The sequence below is a fragment of the Triturus cristatus genome, chromosome 3_2 (genome assembly GCF_964204655.1).
Source record: "Triturus cristatus chromosome 3_2, aTriCri1.1, whole genome shotgun sequence".
Lineage (NCBI taxonomy): Eukaryota > Metazoa > Chordata > Amphibia > Caudata > Salamandridae > Triturus > Triturus cristatus.
Genome location: NC_140584.1, coordinates 1,119,899,164 through 1,119,918,943, shown reverse-complemented (window position 1 = coordinate 1,119,918,943; position 19,780 = coordinate 1,119,899,164). Strand labels below are relative to the sequence as shown.

At 42.9% G+C, this 19,780-nt stretch overlaps 1 protein-coding gene across 3 annotated transcripts in view; it reads left to right on the top strand.

Moving 5' to 3' along the window:
- The window catches only part of LOC146859222 (uncharacterized), a 106,041-nt gene that overhangs the window by 19,975 nt on the left and 66,286 nt on the right, over nt 1-19,780 (top strand). For all 3 annotated transcript variants that reach the window (XM_085646958.1, XM_085646957.1, XM_085646959.1), the window contains one exon: nt 10,535-10,573. In XM_085646958.1, coding sequence (XP_085503084.1) covers nt 10,535-10,573 — 39 coding nt within the window. The remainder of the gene's footprint in view (nt 1-10,534; nt 10,574-19,780) is intronic.

Here is a 19,780-nt window from a genome sequence, read left to right as displayed (position 1 = left end):
TATCATTTTATAATGCTGGTGGAAAATGGCCTACAGTGCCTTGACACCCTCCCCGTGCCAGGAACTAGTTAATCATAAAAATAGAAGACCTCTGGGCTTTGTCAGAAGGACCCCATACCGCCTTTAAAAAATGTGGGTCAGGTCTATCCTGTATGTAACCAGGGACTGTGTTATGGCAACGTAATTGGCAGGCATCTGAAGACATCTGCCACACTAACCAGCCCGCACGATCTAAACTAGAAACATTTAGGGCCATATGTAGGTGGGCTAATACCGGTCGGTAACGGCCGAAAATCGGTAAATTTTTCGTTACCGACCGGTATTTAGCCCTTTGAGAATTAGAAGGCTGGATTGAAGGATTCGGTAATTTACCGATTCGGTATTTTAAGTAATCGGTAAAATACCGAATCGGTAAATTACCGAATCCTTAAATCCTATGTAGGGAGCACTCAAGTGAGTGCATTTTTGGTTTAAGGATTCGTTATTTACTACCAACTACAAGTTGATGGTAAATACCGAATACCTTTTCAAAAGCAATTTTGTGCTTTTTTAAATGTGCCATGTGGCAGACATACATGCCCTGAGGGCATGTAAGTGCGCCACATGTGCACACATACACGATTCAGGGGTGCAACAGGGTGTCAATGTGACACCCTGCCACCCTTGAATATGCTCCCCCTATTACCGATTCGGTATTTACCGAATCGGTAATAGTGAATGGCTTCCCATTCATTCCTATGGGCCTCCAGGCCCATAGGAATGAATGGGAAGGTATGCCTTATTACCGATTCGGTAAATACCGAATCGGTAATAACGAATATTTCCGAACCGGTAAAATTTACCGATTTGTTTACCTACATTCTATTTACCGATTCTTAAATACCGAATCGGTAAAATTCGGTATTTAGGAATCGGTAAATAGAAATTACCTACATATAGCCCTAAATGAGTTATTTTGAACTGAAGCTTGCAGGTCCTCAATTGAATAATTTGTATGCAAGCTCCAATTATGATAGGCAGCCAATGCCGGAACTGCATGGGAATTCATTTGTTTTGCTGTTGCCAAACCAAAACAAGTAGTTTGGTAAATTGTATCATTTAAAAATAGAATCTGTGTTGGAATGAGGCAGGCGCGATGTAAAGCTTCAGTGCCTGAACCTGCCATGATTTAGAGCCCCAAACAGATTTCAAATCAATGGTGGCCTTCCAGTGTTCGTAGGCACCACCTGTCAATTTGGTAATAAACCAATTGGAATACAATCATTTCGTCTGGGTCAACATTACCTTGTGGGCAGATGAAGGGGCAGATTTACAAACCCCTTGCACCACTTTTGCGTCACTTTTGCCATGTTAAAAGTGACGCAAAAGTGGCGCAAGGGTCTTGTAAATCTGGCCCGAAGTATTTAATTTAAAATAATAGAATTCTGGTTTGGACTTATCAAAATCTGTAAAATATGTAAATTTCTTTAACAGAGTCTTTGAGCTCCCTTCCAACGTTGCTGGACAATGTTCCCATTGTGTGTAATTAAAAACCTGTGTAAATGTATTAGCTTTATGCAGGTAATAGTGTCCATAATGCTGGTAACAATATAAATCGGCATAATTAGCAGTATTTAGATCAAAATATTCAGCATCAATGGCAGCATAATATTTTAAATCTCAAAACAAAGATTCTATTGCTTGCACATCCCAATCATCTGAACATATATTCTGTTTCACCACATCTCCCATGGAAACACGAAGTACATTTGGTACATTCATTATCTCCGTTGGACAATGAATTTGGAAATCCAAAGCATCCCAGACGATGCCGTCAGCGACTGGAAAGGCGGTAATGTTAACAAGAGTCAGGTCTCGTTTCATGATGTGAGAAGACGAGTGCGGAACCAAAGGTAACTGAACCAACTGAACAGCAGAGCGTTCTGACAAGTAGTGACCATTGATGAGTAAGAAAAAAACTGTCACAAACCCAATGGCCATGAACAAAAAAACCAGGATGAGCACCAACCAGATGTATGTCCATGGAGGGACCAAATAAGTCTGTTTAAACCAGGAGACAAAAATACCGAACTTTGTAGGGTCAAATGACGAGGTGGAGGTCGAGTCGAAAGAAAAACATGACTGGTTGAGTGTAGTTGTTTGCAAACTAGGTAATGACTCTTTTGGGATGAGCATAATCAGTTTCTTCATTACTGGGGGAAGCTTGCGGTACTAGCAAGTGAGTAGTAACAGAGTACATCTCGATGGCAGTGTCATTTTGCTCGGTGTCAGATGCGCCAATCACAGGATTCCTTGAATATACTGGACATGATAAAGCAGGTGTCACACTATTCAGAATCTCATCAAAATCATTTGCCTACCTTGGACCGTCTCTCTGGAACACTCTTCCTCCCTTCATTCGAAAGGAGGTTAACTTTGGCAGGTTTCGAAGAAATGTTAAGACCTGGCTATTCGAACAATAACTTGAATGACCAGTTTTTCGCCCCTGACTTTCATGGCTGTACCTTGGCGCCGGGAAACCCTGTCTGGGTAGCTGTTGCGCCTTACAAGTTTAAAAAATAAAATAAATAAATAAATAGATGATGTAGCTTGACATTATCCACTGAGATGTATCTTTTGTCTTTCCGACCTGGAAGCGGTAGTAAAATGACTGTACGAGTACCATTCACGCCGAGCACTGGAACCGGTGCACGATAAGAGGGGCCAAATTATTTTTTGTTCTCCACCTTCTCTCGGAGCAGATCTCCAATTTTGGGTAGCCAGCCGGCTACCGGAATCAGCAGTGCTGTATCAGTGGCAGAGGGTAAGTGTTCAGTTGCAAGACTGTCATGGGTCTCTTGTAAGTCCTAAAACATAGTAGAATGATTATCTACATCAAAGGCTGCGGCAGCGGCCACCATGTCCAGACCGTCAAGGTCTGGCAAAAACATTTTTCTGCCAATGGGCATTTTGTATGGGGTCCGCCCCCCAGAGATCTTCTAGGAAGATTATTAAGTGTACGTTGCACGCCATACAAATGGGACAGAAGGTTCCTGCCAGTACCAAGACTCTAGCTGTCAAGGATTGCTTCAAGTCACGGTTCATTCGCTCCACAATTGAGTTGCCCTCAGGCCTGTATGGAGACGAAAACTGCACCAGCATCCCCAAAGACTTCATTGCATCCTTGTGCGCCTTAGAGGCGAACGCTGGACCTGGGTCAGAATGGAAGGTGCCACAGGCAAAAATTCCCCCAAAGACACGCAAATCCCTGATGACATTTCGAGCTTCAGCACTGCGTTTTGGCCAAACGCAAATTAAGCGTGTGCACGAATCAACTGCATCTAAAATATATTTATAAGCAGTGTCGAATGAAAATGGACCACAGTGATCAAGATTTACACTGTCAAAAGGCTTATTAGAAATGCATAGCTGTGTTTGTGGTGGACAAGTATTATTATTATTATTATAGAGGCTTTTGTAGCGCGCTCTGTTACTAAAAAGTATAGTATCCTGGCGCGAAAGAAAAGGGAGACAGATCATATTACAAGCGGAGTTAGAGAGACATCCATTAGGCAGTGATGTTAAAAAGGTGGGTTTTTAGGCCTTTCCTGAACGTCATGATGGATGGGGATGTTCTCAAGTGAAGCGGAAGGGTATTCCAAGCTCTCGCTGCTCTGACAGAGATGGATTGACCGCCGAGCCTGCTATATTTAAACTTTGGCACAGTCATTTGGTGGAGGTTGCTTGATCTAAGAGGGCGATTGGGAATATAAAGGGAAAATCTTTTCCTCAAATATGCTGGACCCGTTTGATGAAGTGCTCGGTATGCTAGCACGAGGATCTTAAATAAGATCCTTTGGGCAACTGGGAGCCAATGAAGATCTCTAAGGGGTTGGCGGACACTAGATCTTCTGGGTATGTTGAACAGCAGCCTAACCGCGGCATTTTGAATGACCTGGAGGCGGTGGATCAAATAGGCTGGGAGTCCGCAGTAGAGGGCATTCGCATAATCCAATCTGGATAGTATAAGAGCGCGAATGACCGTCTCCTTGGCCTCTCTTGGGAGCAGAGGGAGAAATCTGCGCAGGGTTTTGAGGGTGGAAAAGCAGATTCCAGTAAGTTTTTTCAGGTGGTCCTCAAACCTGAGATTGTTATTAAACCAGACTCCTAAATTTTTTGCAGGTCCACCAATAGATTTGGGACATGGGAGATCGGTGGGCCAGAGGGAGTCGCTAAAGTTATCTGGAAAGGAGCCATACAGCAAGATTTCCGATTTACTCTCATTGCATTTAAGCTGGGCACACGCCAGCCAGCGGAAAACCGATGATAAACAGAATTGGACCCTCGACGTGTCCGAGTTGTTTTTGGGCCAGGTAAACAGAAGCTGAGTATCATCGGCATAAGCCATAATTTTGGCTCCTAGCTGTTCCGCAAGATAAATGAGGGGGGTCATATATATATTAAAAAGCAGGGGGCTTAGAGTGGACCCCTGTGGGACACCAGTAGAGAGTTTTTTGGGAGAGGAGGAGAAAGGTGGCATCCATACTTGCTGGGACCTGTTATCCAAGAAAGATGATAACCAGCCAAGAGCAGAGCCAGTTATGCCTATGGCTGCTAGTCTGGTGAGTAAGAGGGAGTGAGGGACCGTATCGAAGGCGGCAGAGAGGTCCAATAAGATCAGAGCCACTCTGCCACCTCCGTCCAGACATTCCCGAATGGCCTCAGAAACCTCGACTAGAGCCGTCTCTGTGCTGAAAGCAGCTCTGAAGCCTGATTGCGCAGGGTGAAGAGCTTGAGAGCTTTCCACAAATTTGTCTAACTGTGTGAATGCAACTTTTTCACATATCTTTGCCAGGGCCGGCAGTAATGATATGGGCCGAAAATTAGCAGGGGCCTTCGGGTCTAGGCCATTTTTTTTAAGAAGTGGAAGCAGTTTGGCCTGCTTCCAGCATGCCGGAACAGTGGCGGTGGAGAGAGAGAGGTTGACAATATGTGTCACCTCTTGGCCAACTGTATTAGCCAGGCCCGCAAGGACTCTGGCCGGGCAGGGGTCAGCGGGGGATCCTGATTGTAAAGTGGCAAGAATTTTAACAACCTCTTTTGTATCCACTGGAGTGAAGAGGGTAAACTGGTCCGTATAGATGGGCATAATGGGGGAAGGAATAGTCATTGAAGCTGGAAAATTGTTACATACAGTAAGCAAGTCATCTTGGATTTTTGTAATTTTGTCCACAAAAAACACAGAGAGTTCTTCACACCATTTTTCCGAAGAGGCTAGGAGAGGTTGAGTGGCGCAAGGGGAAACAAAGCTTTTGACAATAGCAAAGATTTCCCTGCTACTGTTGTTGGCCGTGGTTATGCGTCCGTTGTAGTATAAACTTTTTGCTGATTTAATTGCTGCATAGTACCTCTTTTGAGCCGTTCTTAGTTCTTTCTTGGCCTCAGGGAGATAGGCTTGTCTCCAACGTCTTTCAAGTTTTTTACAACCTGATTTAAGATCGCGGAGAGTATTAGAGAACCACGGCTTAGAAGGGGTGGAGCGCACTCTACAGACACGACCTATTTTAGTTGAAGAAGCAACGCCGCCTTCAATCCATGAGTTGAATGAGCTAACGGCTGACTCAATTTCGGAGGGAAGTGTGGGGCGAGAGGAGTCAAGCTGATCACAGAGCATAGCTATGTTAATTTTCTGTGTGTGAGCAGCGGAGTGATTGGGCTCAGTGGGGCGGGACAGGGGCCAGGTGAACCTTATCAGCATATGGTCAGACCAATTTACTATCTCAGGGTCAGACATATTTATGTCGAAGTTGGTACATGGTAGGTCCAGAACGTGACCCCCTGAATGGGTGGGAGCTTTAATCCACTGTTTTAGCTGGGCCATCGCCAGAGCATCGTTTAGCCGAACTGTGTCAGGTAGATCTGGCTGATCCACGTGAATATTAAAGTCTCCCAGAAGGAGATATGTGGGGTATTTCAGGGCACGTGGGACTATCATGTCCTCTAGTGCCTCTAGAAATTTTCCTGCGTGGCCAGGTGGCCAGTACACCAGAGATCCACCTAGGGTGAAATGTGCCCCTAGAGTGAGAGAGAAGTGGAGCACCTCTGCATCAACTGAGGGGCCCATAGGATCCAGAGACAGAGTCCATTTATCTCTGAAAATGGCTGCTATACCACCTCCTCTGCCTAAGGGGCGGTCTTGTCTAATGATTTTAAAGCCACGTGGAATAGCCAATTCAATCACTGGATTGTATGACTCATTAAGCCACGTTTCTGTGACAAAAAGGAGATCGAATTTATTGTCACTTAGCAATTCAAATATGTCATTGCAATGTTTGACCAGTGATCTAGCATTGATCAAACCGGCCCGAAGACATGTCGAATCGGTGGGAAGCTGGGTAGGAGCAGTTAGGGTAGGCTGAAAGCGAAATTTGCATGCCTGGCAAATACGCTGAGATAAATCAGCCAGGTCCCAACAATGCAAGCAGGGGCAAGAGTTAGCACTAAATGTTAATAGATACTCACGAGTGTAGGAGACACGCGACCGATCCGCGACTGGAGAAGCAACAGCAGGGGGGCTGGCGCTGGCCACGTCCAGGACACGGACGGGCGCAGACGGGCTTGCCTTAGGCGCTCCCGCTGCGCTCGTCCGCTGCGCTTGCGTGGGACACACATTTATGGAGAAAGAGGGTGGGCGTGGCCAATCGTGTGGGCGTGGCCTCGCCCACACGATTAGCCGTAGACCGTAGCCGTAGCCGTAGCCGTAGATGGCTTAATCTGCTGACAAATGTCACAAGACAATACATAATTATGAGTCTGTTTATATAAACCACGCCCCCAGTAACGTTGCTGCAACATAGAAAGGGACACAGACACGCCAGCATGGGCCGAAGCTAAGCCTTCGTGTGTGGCTGTTATCAAAGAAAGTCTACGGTCTGCGTTGGGAATCAGCTGATCTCAAACGTCATTAATTCTTACACATGGAACCTTGTCGGGACTTGAATGATAAGAGTACTTTGAAGGGAACCCTTCTGGGTAATTACCACCCTTCTCAGTAGCAGCATTAGCTGCCAAAATTTCATTATCTATCGTAGTCTTGGATCTTGTAACGACTGCAACAAAACACATAGCTACTGCTGATTTGGCGGCTTCAATAGCCAAACTGTTACCAACAGCGTGCGCTCCCACAGGCTGGTGGACAAGAATATGTATTACATATGTGAGGGGCAGACGTTGTTTAAGATCTGCCACTCGAACCCATAGCATTTTATGCTTAAATGCGCTGCCTTTCGAATCACGATAGTCATTCTGAGACCAAAAGAATAAGTTGTCATTGAAAGACTGAACACAGTAAAAAAGAATCACTCACAATGAGAGTAGTCACATTAGGATCAGCGAACTCAAGAGCAAGCACCAACGCACGCAGCTCAGCCAATTGGGCAGTACAGTCACCTAGCGCCTGCGTATGAACAACACTGGACCTGAACTCACTGTCACCATGGTACCTGCCACATTAGCACAGGCCGCCGAATAAGCATACTTAGAGCCGGTGGTTGGTGGCCGGTTGCGCAGAACTATTGGTGTAAATGATTCAATAGTACTCCTCAAGCGGGCGCATAGACAGAGGAGGCGGATGAACAAATTCATACTGCAAGAACTCCTGAGTCTGAAGAGAGGAGTCGAAAATAAACATGACATCTGGAGACGTCAAAGAAGTAGCCCATTGTATCCAATGGGGATGCACAGCCTTACAGTTTGGTGCACTTGCCTTTGACACTGCCGCAAGTGCAGGGTATGTGTTGCCATCATAATGCTTTTCCCCTGTGCCAGTGCACGTTCCTTCAGGATTGCCATCTGAACAGCTGTCAAGACTTTTTCAACAGTGGAAAACCGCAATTTGGCAGAAGTGTACAAATGTGATTTGTATGCAATAAGTACTGTGTCACCTTCATTGAACGTTAAGTAAGTAAAACCGAATGTGCCTGGCACAATACGTATTACCAGGTTTGTGTGGTTATCATGTGTTAACAAGTATTTTCATTCAAGCAGATCAGATTGTAAAGATACTAAAATAGCAGAATGTTCCGGTAACCAACTGGCTTTCGAAAATGTAGGTTGTATCAAAGAATAAAGCGGCTTGATACGCTGGGCGTATTCGGGAATGTAAAAATGCACGAAAATTCAAAAATCCCAGCACAGACAGACGTTTTTTCATGGTTGTCGGAGGTCGCAAATGTGCACAGTTCTCTAGGAAGTGAGGTGCTAAACCTCTACCTTCATTATTGATCTCATAGCCCAAAAACAACACTGTATACTCTGCGATGTGTGATTTGGCAAAGTTACATTTTTAACCGCAGTCCGCAAACAAAATAATGATGCTGTTGACTCAGCAAAGATGCGGCCACAACTCATCGTCCTTGAGATAAATATCATCAATGTACGCATCTGCGTCCATGCTGTCTAGTAAAGAGACAACACGGGCGGCAAATACCCCTGGGCTGTTTTTTTACCCCATTGCTAAGTACCGGAATTGTTTTAGTTATCCGCCGGCTGTAAATGCTGTGCATTGACTGGATGCAGGGGACAGATTGTGACTGAAGAAGCTGTAGGAAAGGTCTAGGGTCGTTTCATATCTTTTACGAACAAGACTGTCTACAAGAGCAGAACTATGGGTATTTTGTACTGCAAAAGTACGACAATGAGAGTTCAAATGCCGGTAATCCAAAACTATGCGGTACGACTCATTGGGTTTGGTAACTGTAAAAAGAGGGTTATTCATCGGTGACACACATGTCTCAATCACTCCTTGATACTCCAACTGACTTAGAATCTCAGATAGGGGACCCTTTGCATCCTGCCAGAGGGGATATTGGGGTTGAGTCAGTGGCATAGACCGCAATGGTATTTTATGGGGTGGAGAATCTTGATTTCAGCCCACAAGAATACGGTACAGTGCCGGTGCAAGCACCACAACCCATTCTTCTGCAAAAGCCACTGCATACACCTGGGGGACGCTACGTGAAAAACTCAGAAGTATCACCTCCTCCCCTTTCGGAGCGTTCAACAAAAAAGGTGGGGGCCAATCTGGGTTCGCCAACAAAATGTAATAAGAAGATGATAGATTTACCCAAAAATCCCTTTAATAACATGTTGAATGTCACCTTCAATTAGAAGAACTATATCATATGGTCTGTCAGGGGGAGCTAATCAAGTGTCAGCTGTTTCAACTGTAATGAAAGTTTCAGTCGCTGTCGTCCCCAGAAATGGACGCAGTGCCTGTCTCACTATGGTAACTTCTGCTGCACTGTCGAGCAGAGTTACAGCCCATGTTAAATTCAGGAGCTGGGTTCTCACCGTCTGTGGCATATCTGGCTGTTAAAGCCGCAACTTTATTTTTCTGAAACTGAGGGAGCTGACAAGGAAATTCTTCTTGTTTTCCCTTTCCTTCAGTCTGACGAGGCTGCTCATGTACTTGTGGTACACCCCGACCTCTGCCACGATCCTGGCGTTCCCCTCCACCGGCTTGTGAGCCTGATGTTTCCTGCAAAGAACGAGAAGAACGCTGATCAGGAACCTGTGCTAACTTAGCAATGTCTGCAGACAGTCCACCAACCTCACTACAATGTGTGTACCGCTAAGACACAGAAGTGTACAGGCAAGCACCAGCATGCTGCTGAACAAGCACACAAGGCATGAGAACTGTGGCCTAAATTTACAAATATTTTGCATCGTGAATGCAACACTTTTTCATTGCAGCCAATAGACAAAATGTTATTTGCGATTTACAAAGCCAAGCAAATCAGATTTGTGCAGTTTTGTGTGAGAATTTTCTCACAAAGTAATGCAAGGCAGTTCAGGGTGCTTCCTTTTGCTACTTTGTTTTAGGAAGTTGTTCAATGAGTGGAGCAGAGACATTACCCTGCATCCACCCATGGCGTTTTATGCAATCCCAGATTTACTAGGGTAAGTAAACCTGGGATTGCACAAAAATGCTACGCCTCCTTGAACCAGGTGTAACAAGGAACATATCTTTATATCTCCTCACTATTTCCTCTTTCCATGTGTCATCAGTTTTGCAGCAGATATAAAAGAAGACTATGCCTTTAAAGAATGTGTTTATGCAGGAAGGTATAATTTCCTCCACAAAAATCAAACTGCCTGTAACGCAGGCAACCCTTTGTGTGAGGGTGCCTGCGTTGGCGCTTGGCAGCACACAGTGCACCAGAGCTAGGAGACAGCAGAAATGCTAGATATTGTAGTAGATATGGAGCATTAATGCAGCAACTTTGCTTGCTGACATACATTGCGTGAAAAATTAGTAAATATCCCCCTGAATTACTGTCAATCAGAATTTATTTATAAAATATTGAATAGAGTAAGGTGCATATCTCTTTCAGAGTAGGGAACACCAAATGTGCGAATAGCAACTAGGCAACTAGTAAAGGTTTAAAATGTGATCTTGTTACCAGGGTTGGAGTAAATATAACTGTCTAAGGTTTACCATGATGAATAATTTTTTTTATGTATTTCTGATTCAGTGTTTTTTAAATCTTTTCAGAAATCCTGACAGACAGCATTCTTAAATTGTTAGCTGCAGGTAAGAATTCATTGCCCGTAACATTGGTGTAAGGCAACGTAGAAAGCTGTAGGTGTGTGTGTTTAAATGAAGGAATGGTCAAACGTAAAGCCTCTTCCACCATCTCCAGTGAAATTCCAAATGTTTTCACTTCCTAAATTCAGAGAGAGTGTCATGTGGTCATATTCGGATCAAGCGAGAATAGCACCATTTTGCAGGTTCACATTTAAACTAGACATTTTTACTTAAACACTGAACATTGAAATTTGACGCACAATTCATTGCGTTTCTGCACAGGATAATATTCTCTGAAATTGCGTTTGCTTACATTTCCAATTCATGAGCATAATGTCATCTACCTTGAATATTCAGTACAAGGGCTAATTTCATTACGCAAAATGTTGTCACTTATTTTTGTCTGCTCGGCGAGGGAGTTATCACAATAGAATAAACAATAGCAGCCTGACTGGGGCTTAGACATAGCAGCATTGGTGATGTTTAATATATAAACAGAATCACCTCCTTGTTTAGCGGGAGGAACATTTTGCTGATACGGTGAGGTCGCTACATGCTGGAATTCTAGCCCAGCCAGTGGTTAATTTGTAATAAAATAATTGGCAGGACCCTCGTCAGGAGGACACAGCAGCTTGCACCATCCATTGCCCCTGTCAGCGAAGCCAATTACAGTACCAACACAACCACTAGCCATCATAGTGTGATAATTCAGATTATTTCAGTCTATAAGCATGGCTTGGGTGACACTAATTAATGATTGTTAATGCATATCAAATTCATAAATAGCTGTTATTGTGCTCGTTCCCAAATTTGGCAGACAGCGCCACCATGTTGCAGACTGTCACACGCACCGCTGCCAAGAATTAAGTGCCTGTGCAGAGCACTTGAAACCACCGGCTCAAATTGAGCACTGAGCCCAACTGATTCCTGTCTACCTCTGGAGGAAGGATGCCCAGCTCTGCACATAGACCGGCACTCTGATAACACTTCCTTACAGACAATGGGGAATTAGATCATCCTACAATGATTTGGTAGATTCACCCACCCTAGGCATACTTTGTTAGGTAGTGCTAGGTAGGAGTGCAATAAATTACAGTACTTATATCCCATCATATGCTATAGCATAAAGGTTGAACTGTTCATTTTCTGCACTATTACGCTATTCTGTTCCTTTCTATTGAATATTGCAGCATGTCTTTTTTACAAGAATCACAATGCTTCAATAAATATTGAAATATTGAAACTCCTTGCTTAGCATTGCTTGTGTATCTCTTTGGGTATGCATAAGTAACCAAACAAAAAGGTTTTAGATCTGTTATCAAGATTTCCTTGAGGAGTCAGGGTTGTCATATTCTGAGGTCGCTCAATCCATTTGTTACCTTGTCAGGTTAGGAATACAGAAGGTGCACTGTGAGCTACCAAGACTTAGGCCCATATAACCTGAGGGTGTGCTATAAATCGTTTTTTACCAAATCTTGATGTTTTTGTTGTCCAACAAACTCAGGTGGATATTCTCAACATTCAGCGAAAACTAACGCTAACCGCATTTAGCGTGCTTTTTTTTATTGCTGTGTAGCACGGGAAATTATCGATGTGTTAGTGGCGTATTCACAACACGCCGCTAACAGGCTATAGTTTCAGGGAACGGTGGTGAAAACTGCCGCTAACATCAGCTCAAAGGTGATAGGAAATCCGGCGTTAGCGGGAAAAAACTAATGTCGCTAATGCAAGAAATAGCCTATCAGTCAACATCCAATAGAAACAAGAATTGGCATAGCCAATAGGTCTCGCTTTTGGGACCTTAGAAGTATTTAGTTATGCAGCACAATATCCTTAGTGCAACAACATCAACTGTTGCATGGCTAAGCACTTATAAGGTCCCAAAGGCGAGACCTATTGGCTATGCCAATGTTGGATGATTCCTTTCCTTCTCTCCTGAGTCCCCTTCCCTCTAGCACTCTGAAATGGCTGCTCGAGCATTTTGCAAAAACATATGTATGCCATTGGCGGAGTACTGTGGAGCCATTAAGCACTTTGCCACTTCATAGTGCTAGATAGAATCTTGCTACTGGCATTATCCACTTGAATCATCAGTAGGACCCTGAACAATTAAAGCAAATATAATTCGGGTAAATTTATTTTAAATTTTCGAAAATGCATGTAGGATGCTTGGATTCAAAGCTTAAAAGGAACTAGTAAAGTCAAGCCAATTTTTTTTTTAGTTTGAAAGCATTATTGAAGAACTTGATGAAAAAAAATAAAAAAAAGATATTAGCATACACAGAAATCATACATAAGTCCAATAAGAAATCTTAATACTGCTAACATCAATGCAAGAAAACCAAAAAGCATTTTAAGGGGATTTTTAAAGCTAAAGGAAAAGGGAGAAGGAAAGAGATAGGAGTGGAAAGAAGGGGGGAGGGCTAAAAATAATAATATAAATCCTAAATTATCAAATAATTACGGCATACAATCAAGTAGTATAAATCAGCAATACAAAATAACCAGCATAAACAAACAATAAAATGTAGATAAACCTAAAAGAGATAACAAGAAGTAGAGAGTTCAAGTCATTCAAGAGGGTTTAAAATTTTCTGCATGGAGAGGTATAGGTTTCTTCAAGACTTCCAGTTAGAAGATATGTGATGGAAAGCAAGAGCAAGCGTCAGCTCAAAGAGGCCGTGTAAGTGTACGGATAAGTTTAAAGATTCGGAAAGAGAAAAGAATTTGAGAAAGAAGCAGGAAGAGGGAAGATACGAGAAAGACATGACCAAATCTTCCCCCAGAAGGTAGAAACGACAGGGCATAGAAAGAGCAGATGAAAAAGGTCAGCATTAGGAGCACCACAAATCCAACATTTAGAATCAGAAGAGGGTGAAAATCGAGACAAAGAAAGAGGAGAGAGATAGTGTCTATGATATAGATAAAATAAGGATTGAGTAAGAGAAGCAGAACGGGAAATTTTTAAAGATCTGGACCAAAGCTTATCCCAAAGAGGAACAGACCAGGCACAACAAAAATCTGCTTCCCAGGCAAGCTCCACCTTAGTTTTGACACGGTTAGGATTAGGAGATAAAAAAAATGTATAGATTAGAGATGCTTTAGGGAGTGTGGCAAGAATAGTAAGAAGAGGAGAGGGAGGTATCAGTGAGGACGAAGCAGGGAGAGAGTAGAAGCGATCAAGGATAATCACCATGAGGGTTGTAAATTTCTGCAAAAAGGACCGAGGGCAATGAAATAAAAGTTGAAATTGGGGAAAGGAACAAGGTGAAGTACCATCAAAGAGTTGATTGACCCACATTACGCCCCTCACCCTCCAAGATTTCCAAAAAATGGGTCTGTTTTTTAAAAGGATAAGTGAGTTATACCAAATAGGGGTATTCAAAAAAGATGTACGAGTAATAACAGAAGGAAGAACCAAAGAATTTAAAAGAGAAAAAGTGTGTTTGAATAAGGGAAACAGGGAGTAGGGATTTCTGGAAGAAAAACGTACCACTTCGGCGAAGGAGAAAGGTAATATTAATGAATGCTCAATGAGGAGCCAAAGAGGAGTAAAAGGGGAAAAAGTTGATGAGATCCATCTCGAAGCTTGCCGTAAAGAAAAGGACCTATGATAAAGACGGAAATCCGGAAAGTTAACTCCACCATTAGATTTGGGTTTACGAAGAGTTGCAAGAGAAATTCTAGGTTTCTTATTCTTCCAGAGAAATCACGAAAGGAGAGAATCAATTTGCTTAAAGTAAAATGCCGGGATATGAACTGGTAACATGGAGAAGGTATAAATTAGAATAGGAGCTATCATCATTTTAATTGAATCCAGTCGACCCCACCAGGAGAGAAAAAGAGGATTCCAGGATGAAAACAATTGATCAATCATAGAAACAACAGCAGACATATTTAATTTAATTGAGGATGAAATAGAGTTGGAAAACCAAATGCCAAGATATTTAATCTTTGAACCATTCCAAGCAAAACCGGTAGAGGAAAAAAATGAGGGAGACATGACGAGGTGAGAGGGAGAATTTCAGTCTTATCTGAGTTGATCTTATAGCCTGATACCAAAGAAAAGGAGTTAAATTCGGATAGTAAGGGAGGTATAGAAGATTCTGGATCAGAAATAAACAATAAGATATCATCTGCGTAGGCAGAAAGCTTTAATTGATTATTACCATATGGGAAACCAGAAATAGAAGTGTTATTGCGAATGGAAGATAAAAAGGGTTCAAGAGTCAAGACAAAGAGAAGTGGAGAGAGAGGACAACCTTGGCGGACACCTCTTCGAAGAGTAAAAGGCGAAGAAAGATTTCCATTCACAAGGCCCGAGGCCCTGGGAGCAGAATATAACAGAGAGATCAGGGATATAAACTTGGGGCCAAAGCCATGCCAATGTAGTGAAGCAAACAGAAAAGACCAATCAACCCTGTCAAAGGCTTTTTCCGCATCAACAGAAATAGCAGCAAGAGGGGATGAAAGTGAAGAAGCTTTATTTAGTACATTAAGAAAAAGACCAGAATTGTCCGATGTAAGTCTACCTTTAACGAAGCAACATTGCCAATGAGATGAGGCATAAGGGGCTCTAAGCGCATCGCAAGTAATTTTGCAAAAATGTTATAGTCCACATTAACTAAAGAGATCGGACGGTAATTTTTACATAGTTGATGGTCGCGACCTTCTTTGGGGATCAAACAAATGGTAGCATCCTGAAAAGTACCTTCTGCTTTGCCAGATGAATAAAATAATTGAAAAAGGGTTAAAAGTTTAGGCAATAAAATGTCTGAGAAGTGCAAATAAAATTCCACAGGAAAGCCATCAGGGCCAGGGGTCTTACCTTTAGTAAGAGAGGTCAAAGCTATAGAAAGCTCATGCAGTGAAAGGTCAAGTTCAAGATCCGGAAAGTTAAGATGAGAGTTAGACGGATTAGGAAGCTTCTCAAAATACTTCTGAATAAGAGAAGGGGTGGGAGAACTTTCTGGGGTGTAGAGCTGCTGATAAAATAATTGAAATTGCTCAAGTATTTCCTTATCCTTATGAAGAAGAGCACCGTCAGAGGAGTAGATAGAGTCAATAAGAGTGCGTTCTTTACGGGATTTAAGATAGTTAGCTAAGAGTTTACCCGATTTTTTGCGACCCCCGTAATACGGGGCGCTACTACGAAGAAGAACTGAGGAGGCATTATCTGTAGTTAATTTATTAAATTCCAGCTTTGCCCGCAATAGATCCGGTGACATAAATTTGTCTGAGGAGGTATACAACTGATGTTCCAAAGATTTAATATGTGCCAGAGAGGTTTTCCGCTTTTGAAGATATAAAAGTTTTTTCCGAGAGACAAAGTCAATAACGAATCCCCTCGCAGTGGCTTTCAAGGAGTCCCAAAGAGTATGAGGAGAAATACAAGGGTCAGAGTTAAAAAGAAAGAATTCCTCAACAAAAGAACGGAAAGAGGAAGAGAAATTGGGATCGGTGAGAAGAGCGCTATTAAAGCGCCAACGGGAGGGCTTGGGACGCGGTGGGAGCAGGTCAAGATCTGTTACAATGGGAGCATGGTCAGAGATGACAATAGCTTCAATCGAGGAAGACAGTACATTCTGAGATAAAGGCTTAGAAAGAAAGATATAGTCAAGGCGAGAAAAAGATGAGTGGGGAGGAGAGAAAAAAGAATAGTCCAGCGTGTCAGGGTGTGCAAGACGCCAAGAATCAATAAGATGTGATTGCAAAATGGTGTTAAGAAATTGTTTATGAGGCTTGTGTGACGTGAAACGAACTGTGGACTTACGGTCAAGGAATGGATCAACAATTTGGTTACAATCCCCACCTAAAATAAATGAATCATTCTTATATTGGATACATTTCCTTGTAATTAGAGGCCAAAAAGAACAATCCGGTTGCACAGGACCATAAACATTGAAGACAGTTAAAGGAATGGAGTTAAGTAGTAATTTGGCTGATATCCATAGTCCATCAGTGTCTGTCTCCTGAGACAGAACCGTACACTTAAGTCTTTTGTGAAGTAGGATAGCAACTCCATTCTTTTTGTTGCTGGAAGGTGAAAATAAGACTGTACCCACCCAACTCCTTTTTAACTTAAGGGACTCAACTTCATTAAGGTGGGTTTCTTGCAAAAGAACCATATCTGCGTTATAAGAAGCTAAATGTGAAAGAACTCTCTGCCGCTTAATAGGATTAATAAAACCTTTTACATTCCAAGTAACAATTTTGAATTTACAAAAAACATAGAATCAAATAGGACAGAGACAGTAAAACAGATGCATGTACAAAAAGAAGCCGAAAAAAAGGAAGAATAGGAAAAATATCGAGAAAATAGACCAGAGTAGAGAAGTCGAGGACAAAGAAAAATGAGGAAAAACAGGGCTTGATCAACCAGTAAAGGGGAAAGAAAAGGAAGAAGGAAACAGGAAAAAAGGGAAGAAGTTACAAGAAAAGACAGTACATATCCCAGAGGGATGACTGAAGTAAACATACCTGAGGGGAATACGAAATAGGACAATGGGGAAGTGGCGACACTCAACGAGACAGACCACCCAAAACGGGAGACCAGACCGGACCGCACCGTACAAAGGACAAGTCCGAATACCAAATGGAGAGGACATCCATCCATCCATCTAAATAAATAAGAAGGAATATTTTTAGATCAAGGAAACACAGACAGAGGAACAAAGAATAAGAATTCAAATATGACACACAATGCAAAGAAATGAGGAAGTTGGGAACAAAATGGTCAAAAACAAAAAGCATACATGATTATTAAACAAGGGAATGAAGTAAATTATAACGAGACGAAGAATGGGGAAATGTGTGACTCTATAAACTGATATTAGAAGACGAACATATTGAAACAACGATAGAAATATAAACAGGAAACCTGTAGGGGAAGAAAAAATTAGACATAATCAGGAAACCTGCAAGGAAGAAAAAAAGACAAACAGTCAGCCACAAGAAGAGGAGTAAGTCTCCATAGCAGGATTAGAACGCATATGAAGGAAGTTTTTGAGTTCAGCAGGATCTTGAAAAGTCCATGTCTGATTTTGATGAGTAACCTTGAAAGTACATGGATGAAACAAACCATATCTAGCACCAAGAGATCTTAGAGGTGCTCGCAGAGACAAAAATTCCTTCCGTCGAGAGGCAGTAGCATTCGAAACATCCTGAGAAAGAAACACTCTCTGCCCTAACCAGGAGACTTGAGGCTTGGCTCTAGCCGCTGAAAGAACGGAGAGAAGATCCGTGAATTTCAAAAAAAGAATAATGACTCCCCTTGGTTTGGTTGACGTGGAAGAACGAGCGCCGAGTCTGTGAGCTCTCTGAATGTTAAGAGAGGTGGTGGGCGGCATATCCAAAAGCTTCGGAAGAAAGGAGGAGAAAAAGAGCACAGGATCATCCCCTTCCAAACATTCCGGCAAAACATAAATATGTAGGTTATTCCTCCTATTCCTGTTTTCCAACTCCTCAGTATGTTGTTGGAGCGCCAAAACAGACTTTTCCAATGAGGTAACCCGTTGAGATGTAGACTGAAGATCCGAAATCTGTTGCTCCACAGACGTCACTCTATTATCCATGGATGACCATTTCTCTTCAAGAAACTGCATTTTATTATTTGTTTCCTCTACAAACGGGTGAAGAGCACGAATTTCCTCTAAAAGCATCTCCATGGAAATAGGGGGTGGCGATTTGTCTGGTGAGGAGGAGTCGTGTTTCAGACGCTGAGAAGAAGTTGATGGAGTGAGGGTTTGTTGGAAGGCGGCTGCGCCAAAGAGGTGCGAGGGAGAGACACTCCCGCCATTGTGGCATCCCTGGGAGGAGAGTCCACCGTGGAAGAAAGTGAGGCTGTTGTCACCGGAGTGCTCCCAGAAGGAATAAAGACAAATTTTGGATTGCGTAACTTGCCCATAGTAAGTTAAATGCTTGCAACCATGGAGTAGATAAGGAGACTGTAGAGCAAGGAAGTCAAGAATATAAAGGAGCCCACTCACATGCCACACAGTAGCAATGACCATAGGAGAGCAGGGAGAGTGGCTAGAAAAAACAACTCAAGAGTAGACAAGGCAAACCATATACGATAGGCAAAGAAATGGCGACGTCTGCTGTGAAGGAGTTTGATGAAGAAAAATGTCCAAAAGCTTGAATAAAATTAAATTACCACTGGAGGGTAGCCAAGTGCAGTTCTATATCCGCAAAAATTGGTGTCAACATCTTTAGGAATGCCCAAGTCAAGGCTTGATTGAGTATAGCTGGAGGAAAGCCATAGAGTCGTATTTAAGAGAGCCACAATATGAAGATTACCTCATTCCTGTGGTGTGCAGCAAAAAAGATTGAAAAACTCAGCTTCCAGGTAACAAAAGTGCATCCAAACGAGTTTGAGGAAGAAGGAGAAAGTGCTAGCAAAACACGAGCAATGCACTAGACAAAATGGCGGCCGCTCTGAGGGGAGAGCGAGCGCAGCCAAAAAAGGATCCCTCTGACTCTAAAAACGGAAAAAATAGCGCTCACCAGAAGCGCGCTGCCTTCTGCCACCGGAATCCATCCTCCAGTGTGCTCGGCATGCGAGTGAAGTCGGGACCAGGATAATGTGAAAGCTCTGGTGCGCCAGAGGTCCCGAGTCAGGCGGCCATCTTTGTCGGCGCCGTGACCACGCCCCCCAGTCAAGCCAATTTTTAAAAATGAGATGAAGAGCTATTTTCTTTTTAGGATGAGCCTATCAAAAGGCGTGTTGTCTGCTTACTAAGAACTTACAGTTGGCTTTGAGCCTACCCATTGTTACACAGTGACCTGCAGGAAGGGTCAGAATGTTTTCACATTGGCACCGGAAACGTACCATAGTCATTCAGAAGTAATCCATTACAGCCTTTTTACTTTTATCACTCTGGAAGTGTTTCCAAATAGTAACGCACATACCTTCTGCAAATATAGTTATATAAGTAATTCAAAACTGATCTCACACGTCTTAGTAACAGGAATTAGGTAATTAACTGATTAGGGATGAAGTAACTCGCCCAGAATCCAAGGATGATGGAGCCCCCAACCAGATGCAAAGCCGCTTCCCCAGCTTCAGAGTCGGCCACCCTAGCCGTTAAGCCACACCCTACATGTAGAGATTGCCCACACAATATGAGGAGTCAGACAATATTATAGTGTTCCTCTTCTACATAGAATAGTCACATAAACGATGTGCCTAGTCACGGCATGGCACATCATTTT